We start from the raw sequence: 13,390 nt of genomic DNA on the forward strand, positions 1-13,390 counted from the left end.
TGGTAGCTTGATGGGGATGGCATTGAATCTATAAATTACCTTGGGCAGTATGGCCATTTTCATGATATTGATTCTTCCAACCCATGAGCATGGAATGTTCTTCCATTTGTTTGTATCCTCTTTTATTTCATTGAGCAGTGGTTTGTAGTTCTCCTTGAAGAGGTCCTTCACATCCCTTGTAAGTTGGATTCCTAGGTATTTTATTCTCTTTGAAGCAATTGTGAATGGGAGTTCACTCATGATTTGGCTCTCTGTTTGTCTGTTATTGGTATATAAGAATGCTTGTGATTTTTGCACATTGATTTTGTATCCTGAGACTTTGCTGAAGTTGCTTATCAGCTTAAGGAGATTTGGGGCTGAGGCAATGGGGTTTTCTAGAAATACAATCATGTCATCTGCAAACAGGGACAATTTGACTTCCTCTTTTCCTAATTGAATACCCTTTATTTCTTTCTCCTGCCTGATTGCCCTGGCCAGAACTTCCAACACTATGTTGAATAGGAGTGGTGAGAGAGGGCATCCCTGTCTTGTGTCAGTTTTCAAAGGGAATGCTTCCAGTTTTTGCCCATTCAGTATGATATTGGCTGTGGGTTTGTCATAGATAGCTCTTATTAATTTGAGATACGTCCCGTCAATACCTGATTTATTCAGAGTTTTTAGCATGAAGGGTTGTTGAATTTTGTCAAAGGCCTTTTCTGCATCTATTGAGATAATCATGTGGTTTTTGTCTTTGGTTCTGTTTATATGCTGCATTACATTTATTGATTTGTGTATGTTGAACCAGCCTTGCATCCCAGGGATGAAGCCCACTAGATCATGGTGGATAAGCTCTTTGATGTGCTGCTGGATTCAGTTTGCCAGTATTTTATTGAGGATTTTTGCATCAGTGTTCATCAAGGATATTGGTCTGAAATTCTCTTTTTTTGTTGTGTCTCTGCCAGACTTTGGTATCAGGACGATGCTGTCCTCATAAAATGAGTTAGGGAGGAGTCCCTCTTTTTCTATTGATTGGAATAGTTTCAGAAGGAATGGTACCAGCTTCTCCTTGTACCTCTGGTAGAATTCGGCTGTGAATCCATCTGGTCCTGGATTTTTTTTGGTTGGTAAGCTATTGATTATTGCCACAATTTCAGAGCCTCTTATTGGTCTATTCAGAGATTCAGCTTCTTCCTGGTTTAGTCTTGGGCAGGTGTATGTGTCGAGGAATTTATCCATTTCTTGTAGATTTTCTAGTTTATTTGCGTAGAGGTGTTTGTAGTATTCTCTGATGGTAGTTTGTATTTCTGTGGGATCGGTGGTGATAACCTCTTTATTATTTTTTATTGCATCTATTTGATTCTTCTCTCTTTTCTTCTTTATTAGTCTTGCTAGTGGCCTATCAATTTTGTTGATCTTTCCAAAAAACCAGCTCCTGGATTCATTAATTTTTTGAAGGGTTTTTTGTGTCTCCATTTCCTTCAGTTCTGCTCTGATTTTAGTTATTTCTTGCCTTCTGCTAGCTTTTGAATGTGTTTGCTCTTGCTTTTCTAGTTCTTTTAATTGTGATGTTAGGGTGTCAATTTTGGATCTCTCCTGCTTTCTCTTGTGGGCATTTAGTGTTATAAGTTTCCCTCTACACACTGCTTTGAATGTATCCCAGAGATTCTGGTATGTCGTGTCTTTGTTCTCATTGGTTTCAAAGAACATCTTTATTTCTGCCTTCATTTCGGTATGTACCCAATAGTCATTCAGGAGCAGGTTGTTCAGTTTCCATGTAGTTGAACGGTTTTGAGTGAGTTTCTTAATCCTGAGTTCTAGTTTGATTGCACTGTGGTCTGAGAGACAGTTTGTTATAATTTCTGTTCTTTTACATTTGCTGAGGAGTGCTTTGCTTCCAACTATGTGGTCAATTTTGGAATAGGTGTGGTATGGTGCTGAAAAAAATGTATATTCTGTTGATTTTGGGTGGAGAGTTCTGTAGATGTCTATTAGGTCTGCTTGGTGCAGAGCTGAGTTCGATTCCTGGATATCCTTGTTAACTTTCTGTCTCATTGATCTGTCTAATGTTGACAGTGGGGTGTTAAAGTCTCCCATTATTATTGTGTGGGAGTCTAAGTCTCTTTGTAGTCACTCAGGACTTGCTTTATGAATCTGGGTGCTCCTGTATTGGGTGCATATATATTTAGGATAGTTAGCTCTTCTTGTTGAATTGATCCCTTTACCACTATGAAATGGCCTTCTTTGTCTCTTTTGATCTTTGTTGGTTTAAAGTCTGTTTTATCAGAGACTAGGATTGCAACCCCTGCCTTTTTTTGTTTTCCATTTGCTTGGTAGATCTTCCTCCATCCCTTTATTTTGAGCCTATGTGTGTCTCTGCACGTGAGATGGGTTTCCTGAATACAGCACACTGATGGGTCTTGACTGTTTATCCAATTTGCCAGTCTGTGTCTTTTAATTGGAGCATTTAGCCCATTTACATTTAAAGTTAATATTGTTATGTGTGAATTTGGTCCTGCCATTTTGATGTTAGCTGGTTATTTTGCTCATTAGTTGATGCAGTTTCTTCCTAGCCTTGATGGTCTTTACATTTTGGCATGTTTTTGCAGTGGCTGGTACCAGTTGTTCCTTTCCATGTTTAGTGCTTCCTTCAGGAGCTCTTTTAGGGCAGGCCTGGTGGTGACAAAATCTCTCAGCATTTGCTTTTCTGTAAAGTATTTTATTTCTCCTTCACTTATGAAGCTTAGTTTGGCTGGATATGAAATTCTGGGTTGAAAATTCTTTTCTTTAAGAATGTTGAATATTGGCCCCCACTCTCTTCTGGCTTGTAGACTTTCTGCCGATAGATCCACTGTTAGTCTGATGGGCTTCCCTTTGTGGGTAACCGGACCTTTCTCTCTGGCTGCCCTTAACATTTTTTCCTTCATTTCAACTTTGGTGAATCTGACAATTATGTGTCTTGTAGTTGCTCTTCTCGAGTAGTATCTCTGTGGCGTTCTCTGTATTTATGGCAAAGGTTTTTAAAAGGTTTGAATAGTCCCCCTAAAGTAATTAAAATAACCTTGTATCTTTATTTATTCAATTATAAATTTAAATCTCAAAAGCAGAGAGTTTAAGAGTTTATATGCCATTTGAGATTTGAACTTTGTACATTGTATCAGTGCTGGCATTATCTTTTTTCTTTGCTTTTGTTTCCTTTTATAAAGTTTAATTTAAGGAAATAGCAACTTTTGCATTTCAGTATTTATTCAAATGGAAGCTGGAGTTTGGCCAAATCTCTGATGCAATCAAAGCCATTGCACTCTAATCCCCTGGAAAAAAATGGTGTATTGCAAAAATATTTGTTGTTGCTGCCATTCAAGCTTCACTTGATTTGTAAACACTTGCGGGTCTGTTATGTGCATTTGTGTGCAAGAGAAAGGAGAATGAAGCCAGTAGCTCCTGGGGCTATAAAATTCCCTGGAGATGCCAATGCAAAGTTACCTTCTTACTCCCACAAAGAGCCCAGAGAACATAAGGGAGAAGTCTTTCTTGCAGGAGGGGAGTGGTTTGTTTACAGCTCACCACCACCGTGTGTACTTACAGGGAGCAGAGAGTGAAACCTGAATTTTAATTGAATGTGTGTTTCATCAAGACCAATCTTCAGAGTGCAGATTACAATGCTAGCAAAGCCAGAACATGCATTCATAATTCAGTTTCAATAAAACCTACCTATGCTTGTTATAAAGTTTATGTTTCAAACTCCTTAAACTCCTGGAGGTAACTTTTATTTGAAGCAAAACTATTCACTGTCACATTTTAAAGTTTATTTCCCAAATATGTTTGTGTTACCAGTTAGTCCATCATAAAATAGTCCCAGTTTATGGACTACATGTATTTTTTAATGAAAAGAGTATTAATATGTTATTTTCAATTATGATTTTCTTTTCAATTATAATGACTATTTCACCATCAGAAAAGGTGAGTTAAGTTACTTGAAGGAATTATTTAATAAAGTTAAGAAAATATTATTTTGAAACATTATCCGCAGAAAAAGATCAATATTATTAGATTGTGCGTGATCACTATTTTCTAGGTGATTTTCTAAAGTTCTTGAAAGGTCATTCAGAGCATTGGGAAGAAGAAATTTGGGATAGCAGTAAATTAAAAGCAATTTCACCAGTGCCTATGCGAAATAATTGAATGGGGAATGACCTTGGGTTGTCTGTTTGCAAGAATATAAATGTCTAATTAATTGGCCATGTCTACCTGAAGCCACTCACATTTTAAAGTGGGGGAAAAATCTTTATAATAACTTCTCAACAGGATATCAGACATCCAATATACTGAACTTCTTATGATTTTTGTGAATATTTTGCTAATATGTACTGTTAACATTTGAGGAAGCAAAAATGCAATATTAGGATGTGGTACATGAGCCCCAGAAATTTAAACAGCTTCAAAACAATGTTAATTATCTTGATTTAATCATCCCACAACTTATCTAAGTATCAAAATGTCACATTGTTTCAATAAATGTTGTTGACCCTTGAACAACATGGTGGTTAGGAGCATCAACCCCGCCTCACGCAGTCAGAAATCCACATATAACTTTTGATACCTTCAAAACTTAACTACTAATAGCCTCCTGTTGAACAGAAGCCATACTGATAACATAGTAGATTTACATATATTTGTGTGGGTATTATATACTGTATTCTTAAAGTGAGCTAGAGAAAATAAAATGTTATTAAGAAAATAATAAGGGCTGGGCTCAGTGGCTCATGCCTGTAATTCCAGCACTTTGGGAGGCCAAAGCAGGCAGATCACTTGAGGTCAACAGTTCGAGACCAGCCTGGCCAACATGATGAAACCCCGTTTCTACTAAAAATACAATAATTAACTGGGCGTGGTGTTGCACACCTGTAATTCCAGCTACTCAGGAGGCTGAGGCAGAAGAATCACTTGAACCTGGTAGGCAGAGCTTGTAGTGAGCCAAGATTATGCCACTACACTCCAGCCTGGGCGACAGAGTGAGACTCTGTCTCAAAAAAAAAAAAAAAAGAAAGAAAGAAAGAAAAAGAAAAAAGGAAAGAGAAGAATAGGGAGAGGAAATATATTAAGTGGAAGTGGATCATTGTAAAGGTCTTCATCCTCATTGTCTTCATTTTGATCAGACTAAAGAGGAGGAGGAAGAGGAGGGATTGGTCCTGCTATCTCGGGGTAGCAGACGTGGAAGAAAATCCCCATACAAGTGAACCCATGTAGTTCAAGCCCATATTGTTCAAGGGTCAACTTATGTACAATTATTATTTGTCAATTAAAAACAAAAAGGCAATAGAACATACTTGAGGTTGACAAAAATGTGAGAAGGATATTGCTGTAGGATTGATTGTTTACTAGGTGATCTTAACTGACTGTCATGGTAATCTAAGTACATTCTTGCTGTTTCTAGGATTTCTGAAATCTCAATGGAGGTAGCTGAACAAGGACGTAGAACAGCAGTGACTCCTCCAGCTCACTTGATTGAAAAATGTGATTGTCCCCTGGGCTATTCTGGCCTGTCCTGTGAGGTAAGCTACCTCCTACTAACCTGCTTAATCTCAACTCACTTCAGGAGCTAAATGGAAATACTCCCAGAAGTACCTTTACTGCATGCATATTCTTAATCGATTTTATTTAATCTTCCACTCACAGTGTGAGACACACAGTGGCAAGAGGATAATGTTATTGATACTTAGAACAAATCACACCTGAAGGGAAATAGTTGATCAAAAATTTAAAGATTTGTGAAAATATTTAACAATCAGGAATTAAGAATGTTTTAATAAGCCTATTTATTATAGCTGACCTATTTTCTTGGACCACTTCTGAAGAGTTAGAGACATTTAAACTGCAATGATTAGGAGATAGGATTATACTGGTTTTTGAAAATATTTTTATATAGAACACAACAAAACTTGTACACTAAATAGCAGGCTGTTCCCTTTAACATAAGCTTCTCAGGGAAACATATCTTTGTTCCAACAGTGCTGCTGTGAGTCATTACAGTTATAAAACTATCTTTTTTTTTTACATTTTAAAAATAATTTTAAAACTGCTTTTTAATAAACTTTCTGGGATATTCTCTTGTCTGCCTTCAAGATCGTCAAATTTCTTAGGATCTTCACCTTCTGAAGGTTGATTTAATTTCTATAGTTATGAAATATTAATAGGAACAGTACGATTTAAGGGAGGTGGAATGAATAGATGAGAAACTGGCCTGGGTTTGAATCTCAACTTCACCATACAGTAAGCCTGAGACCCTGCACAGGGTGCTACACCTCTTTAGGCTTTAGCAGGTAAACAACCAAGTCCCTGAGTAACTACCACGACACTTTCACCTCTCCCGCAGACCCCACAGTCTGAAGCCTGGCATGCATGGGGCCTCCAGGACTGCTCCAGCCCTACAGCTGGGACTGTTTTCTCATTAGTCAGGCTGGCTGGTGCTCACAGAATACCAGTTAGATATTATTAATATCTCCCTCACCTACAGCCTGAGTCTTATGAAGACTAAATGAGCTGTGAATGTTAAGGATTCATCACAGCACCTGGTGTGTAGATGATGTAAGTTTTGATGGTTAATATTATTATTAATGTAATCACTAGTTATATACCCATGTATTGATTCAGTTATAAATAATTTTATACATCTTATTTTGTAAATAGGATTTGAGAAGTTTTATTAAGTATGGTACATGAGACAGACGATAACACTAGGTCAAAACTGAAGTGCAACTTAAAAATAATGAGTATACATTTCCTAAGAGGGACGTGGCATCATGAAAATAAAAAGGAATTTGGTTTCAGTGAATCCTACCTAGCTGCACTACTTGGACAGGATACTTGCTCTGTTTCTTGCTAAATCTTGGGTTTTTACCTATACATCCTAAGGATTGATTTAAATGGAAACGTATGTGTGAAAGTCCCGTTACAAACTGACATGCCATTCAGCTTAGTTACCATCACATGGATTCCACATAGTTCAAGGAAAAATTTTATGGAATAACTGCAACTGCTTTGTGACACATGCTTAAAATAATTTTCTAGCCTTACCTGTGACTGCTCTGAAGGGCAATATTTATTTACATGTGTCCATTTTGAGCTAATAAATAATCAAGTAATCCATCTCCTTATTAAATCGTATCTCCTACATCTGTTTATACACACACTAGTAAACTTATACTGGTAAGCACTGCTTATACAGTAAGCACTGCTCTTTCCAATATACATATGTACACATAGTGTATGGGTGAAAACTGAGACCGTGTGGCACATATGAAATGAGTGACCTTTCCAGTGAGCACTGAAGATTTTAAAATGGAGGACAGAAAGAATGTGAGATTTTTCTAGACAAGAGATGGAATTTCCTTTATCCCAGATAGTGTTTGGTTTTACTTTTAACTCTGTGCCTTGATCAATGCTCTTAATTGCTGTAGACCTTCGTTATTATATAGCTATCCAATCTATAAAATGACAGATTGAGTTGAAGTTCTAAAATTCTCTGATTCTGCAATATTATTTTGCTATAGAAAATATTCAGTAAGTAGTCAAGGTTGACCTTTAGATATCTTGAAGAGAAGGTTATTACAGCTATATTTTTCTGCATTTATTTGACATAACACTGTTCATTTGTGAACAAAAATGTTAGTAGAATAGCAAATTATTTTCATGCAACCAACCTTCCATTCTGGATTTAAAATGTTAAAAACCTTTCTTCATATGATTGATAGACTTTTTGAATAGTACATTCAAATACATGCTTTCCCATTAATTTGAGTCATTTTCCATCATTATATGAAAATGTAAATGAGCACAAATAAAACAAATGATAAATGAAAATCAAGAAAAACTAAGAATATGTACAAATTGTCATCGGCATTAGTGGCTTCACCGTCCCATGACTTTCACTTAAGCATCTATTTACAGACAGTAATTGCAGTAATATCTTAGTAGAGAGATTACAGAGATAAAGGCTTATCTCTCATAATAAGGTACCTGAAGTGTTTTCCACAACCCATGGCCTCTAATCCATTATACATCTTATTTATAATTCATCTTGATTCCTATGTGTAGGAAGTGTAATTACCCAGGCATAAAATCTTATCATCAAAGCAAGAGCTAAGGGCAGTTTTGAAACAATACATCCCATTCCAGTAACATATGCTTTGGGTCATGAATACACAAAGCAATTCCTCTACAATATTTTTACAAAATGTATAGTATTGTAGAGACGTCTGCATCTACAGACTATTTTATTTCATGTTTTTATCCACAATATGGTTGCAAGTAAACAAAATTAAGTATCAGTTACTGCTAAAATATAGCCAGTTGTAAAGACTCTTAGCCTTTGCCTGTTACCTGTACTGTTATGACAGTGCAGCCCTGGTCATTAAAAATGTTAGTTTTAGAAATGCCTAATTATTATAATTTACTATTTGCAGAAGGGGCCAGATTACCTTCAGGAGTCAAACAAAGGACACCATTTCCTCACCAAATTTCTTGGTGTTGGAGCCATTGAGTTTGTTATACTTTATTTAACCTGTCTTTGAGTTACATTAAATGTAGGTTATTGCCCAAACTGACCTAAACTGAGCTTTATGCAGTTGAAAGGTTATATGCAGGTACCATTCTTACTTATGACTTTCTTTCTTAAATATGGAAAATATTCAGCCTTGCATGTGCAGCTCTCTGCAGTAATATGGAAATCAGAAATTTGTCAATGGTCTCTAGGTCATGTTTTGATAGTTTCAGCTTCTATCCTGTCTTCCCGTATTTTAATAGGGCTTTAGGCTCGCAGTTGAATGGCCAGTGTCTTTTGGATCGCCGCTCAGAAGCTGTCCCTTGTGGCTATTAAAACTGGTTTTTTTAAATCTCCAAATAATTTATACCTATCATCAACACATAAAGCCCAAAAGGCAAAATGTGAAAATAGTCTTAGCTACTTACACATGCACACATCTATCTTTTATCACTTCTGTTGCACACCAGAGACCCAAAGTCTCTGTTTTCATGTACAGACAAGTGTTGAGGAACATGGCATGAGTAAGTTATATTATAATTTTGTTTACAAATATAACCTAAAACAATCATCGTGTCTTTATTTTTAGTTTATTTCCAACAAACATAGAAAAAACTATTTGAGATAGAGAAACCTATTGATTTATGTATGTCAATTATTAAACATGCTTTATCTCAGGTAATCCTCAGATCAACCCTATGAGAAACAGAACCTACCATTGATTGAGTGCTTATTATCTCCTGTACACTTCCCAATACAGTTACACCAACATCATCGACTATAATTTATGATCCCCATTTTACGGGTGAGAGAATTGAGGCCCATGATCACACACCTACACAGCAATTCAAACCTCAATGAGTCTGTTTCCAAAACCTAGGTAAACTTGTACTCAACTATTATATTATGCAGTCATGTGCTGCTTAACGACAAGGATACGTTCTGAGAAATGTGCCGTTAGGCGATTTCCTCATTGTGCAAACATCATAGAGTGTACATACACAAACCTAAAGGTGCAGCCTACTACACACCTAGGCTACATGGGATAGCCTGTTGCTCCTAGGCTACAAACCTGCACAGCATGTTATTGGTACTGAATACAGTAGGCATTTGTAGCATAATGGTAAGTATTTGTGTATCTAAACATATTTAAACATAGCAAAGGTACATTAAAAATATAGTTTTATAATCTTATGGGACCACTGTCATATACATGGTCCTATCATTGACCAAAATGTCATTATGCAGCAGCACATGACTGTACAATATTCCTACATTCCAGGTGAGGAAACCAAGGCACACAGTATTCAGAACCTTACCACATACAAAGTGGTGGAACGGGAATTAAACTCGGGTCTGCCTGATTGCAAAATCCATGCAAAGATACAAGATAGAGTGTTTTTATGAGCTCCAGCATAAGTATCTATTTTTATTACTAAACTCTGAAGAAAGAAAGGAGCGCAGTGTGCAGCCCTGAGCCTAGGATATGATGGGTCTCTACTGTCTGCTTTATTCTCTCCTCTCTACCCTCCCACATTTTTGTGTACATTTGATCTAATTTTTTGATGAAACAATGTATTATGAAAATAAATTAAAGATAGAGGAGAGCAGAAGAAAATTGAGCCATGAATAATTTCAACAGTGGGGAAGAGAACTTTGGAAAAGTTTACATTACAGTAGAAATGGGTAAGAGGAGCTCAGGAAAGTATTTATATTTACTTTTCTTTAATTCCCCATTGTGTTCCAGAAACGATTTTAGATGGGACTCAAAAAGTAACTTTTTTGCTTCCTATTCCAACATAATCATTCTCATGAACTTTGTCTCAGTTCACCAAGAGGAAAAACATTCAATATTGACAAACAACCTAAAAATTTTTTAAATTGAAAGAATAGTGCAAAATAATCAAGGAAAAGAGAGAATTTCTGTTTTTGTTTTTTTTTTTAAAAAAACACATTTTAAGTTTCTAATTTTTGTGTTGTCAAATACTCTCTCTCTCTCTCTCGTGCTATCTCATAGAAATTTAATCTATCAGGACACAAAATAAATCAAAACTAATCTAAAATGTTAAAATTAAAAGACGCTTTAGAAGTCATCTGAGTTAACCTACTCATTTGTGGGATGAGGAAACTGGGTTTCAAAGTAACTTGCCTATATCTCTCAGACAAAACTAACATAAAATCAAAGCTTCCCTATTCATTCCTTTTATAGTACCAAGGAGTGGGAGTGGTATGCACTTTTTTTTTTTTTTTTTTTGAGATGGAGTCTCGCTTTGTCACTCAGGCTGGAGTACAGTGGCCATATCTCAGCTTACTGCAACTTCCACTTCCCAGGTTCAAGTGATGCTCATGACTCAGCCTCCAGAGTAGTTGGGACTATAGACACACGTCACCACACCTGGCTAATTTTTGTATTTTTAGTCAAGACATGGTTTCACCATGTTGGCCAGGCTGGTCTGGAACTCCTGACCTCAAGTGATCCAGCCACCTCAGCCTCCCAAAATGCTGGGATTACAGGCGTGAGCCACCATGTCTTGCCTCGTCCATATGCCCTTTTAAATGCACACATGCACAACAGAGAATAAGGAGCTTGCCAGTGATGCTGCGCTCTAATTGTCTGTTAGACTCTCCTAAGAGTTTTAAAACAAACTCGGGCCTCAGCTCTCCCCGAAAGGAATTGACTCCACCTCCTCTAGGGCTGGACTGGACCACAGACTCCCACTATGGGTGCTTGTCTATTGTGTCAGGCTGCCTGTCCAGGAAAACCACAGTAATAGGAAAAATGTGCTGTGCGTTAGAGTAGACTTCACCTTAGGACTCACCTTCACATTTGGACCTACAACGCTAAACTTTGTACAGTTCCTCAGTGAGGAGTATTACTTCTTGTCTTTCTGTTTCTTCTAAGATTTATTTTAAACTTTTGTTTGAGTTTAAAGTGGAGCTAGAAACTTCCTCTCAATTTGTGTGATTTTTTACACAAATTTTTACAGATAGTAATTACAGTAATAACTTAGTAGAGAGATTACAGAGATAAAGGCCTATCTGTCATAATAACACACATGCAGGCACCTAGCAAGTATGTCAATAACACAAGAATTTTATATATATAAATCTATATATATAAATATATATATATTCAAGGATCAAATCCATGCACAGAAAATCCAGTTTTATTCAGTGGTCAGCTTGCTAAAGAATTGGAATAACCCATACTATGAACCACTTTTAAATAGATCTTGGTTTATTTCTTCAGTTATGCTTAAACTAATTCCTCAACCATCATTTCCAGGACTTATTCAATAATAATGGCAAAAATGAACCCTGCTTTTTAAATAATATGTATAAACTTTATTAAATTATATGATTATGTCCACCATAAGACAAATAAGACTCAAAATATCTTGAATACTATTCTCAGTTTTATCAGCTTGCTCAAAGTTGGAACATTATTAAATCTCATTAGAATTTCTTTTAGGCTGTGATAAAAGCAGAGAGTCTCTTGATTAAGTGCTTAATTGAGGTACTTTTGCATTATCCAAATCAAAAGAAACAAGGAGGGTGCTGGCTATTAAGCTAGATCTTTTTATAAGGAGCTTCTTTGTATATTTGTCTCTGGACTATCTAGGGATGTGGAGGCACTAGAAAGTTCTTAATCTGATATTTTTTCTTGCTTAGTCAGCAATCACTTTTCTTTCATCAATGGGCATAAGATTTTTAAGTGAAAAAAAAATGCTACTTAACCAAGGTGGTAAAATAGTCCCCTTGTAATTCTCCATGGGATTTGAAAAACTGACTCCTACCTTTTATTCATAAATCAAGCAATGTCTGCAGCTATGCATGAGGAGAGGACTGAGCCTGAAACACAAGACAGTTCTAATCTTTGTTCCAGAGCTGTGGACTACCTTCCAGAAAGCCAGAGACGTTTGTTGATACATTTTCATAATAAACCCAAATGAATATGGAAGTCTTGATTTTGCATATGTCAGCTTCACTAGAAGTTTTCTGTTTGCTTTCAGATTTTTATTGCAAAAGGAAAAAAATTATATCAGGGAAAGATAAATTTTATTGGTGGTCTAATAGTCCCAAGACATGTAGAGCTTTTATTATTTTGGATTTCTTACTTTTATAGTCTTTAAATTATATCAGTATAAATAATGCATCCATAACACTTTTTATTTATTTTTTTGCTGTATTTCATTGGACATTTGCTAGTTATCCACCAAGCACAGTAAAAGCAGATTTTAGGTGTTAAAGACATTGGAATTATCTTTATTCCATATGACAATGTTATTTAAAAACAAACATCTTTTTCAAGAAAAATACTCCTTGGAGCTTTTTCAGGCTGAATTGTATCTACAAATAAAAGCTTTCCTTGGTTAAAGTCTGATTACACATGGATGCTGCCCGAACACCTTGGAGACCAGGAAGAAATACACATTAGGTATCAAAATCGGCACTTGTGTTTGTAAGTGATGTTGTCCCTGCCGCAGGTAGGGGAAGGCTAGTCTGTCTTTGTAGCCACTGAAGAGCTCACGCATTGCTAACGCAAGATTTCTAACTTTGCTGTCCTAATTGGCCTCCTTTTCTTTCAGGCATGCTTGCCAGGATTTTATCGACTGCGTTCTCAACCAGGTGGCCGCACCCCTGGACCAACTCTGGGCACCTGTGTTCCATGTCAATGTAATGGACACAGCAGCCTGTGTGACCCTGAAACATCAATATGCCAGGTAGTCCTCCGAGCCTTCCTTGAACAAGGTCCATGTGCTCATTTCTCTTTACACATGCTCAGCATCTGCATGCAGAGGCCGGCTAAACTGCAAGGGAACGCAACTGTGTGTGTGAAATAAAATACGTAGGGAAAAAGATATTCACAGATTC

General features: G+C 36.6%; 1 protein-coding gene across 1 annotated transcript in view; it reads left to right on the forward strand.

Moving 5' to 3' along the window:
• Positions 1–13,390, forward strand: part of LAMA2 (laminin subunit alpha 2) — a 630,974-nt gene that overhangs the window by 425,463 nt on the left and 192,121 nt on the right. The window contains exons 28-29 of the mRNA XM_030809663.1: positions 5,411–5,528; positions 13,105–13,239. Of these exons, the coding sequence (XP_030665523.1) occupies positions 5,411–5,528; positions 13,105–13,239 (253 nt within the window). The remainder of the gene's footprint in view (positions 1–5,410; positions 5,529–13,104; positions 13,240–13,390) is intronic.

The sequence above is a fragment of the Nomascus leucogenys genome, chromosome 3 (assembly GCF_006542625.1).
Source record: "Nomascus leucogenys isolate Asia chromosome 3, Asia_NLE_v1, whole genome shotgun sequence".
Classification (NCBI taxonomy): domain Eukaryota; kingdom Metazoa; phylum Chordata; class Mammalia; order Primates; family Hylobatidae; genus Nomascus; species Nomascus leucogenys.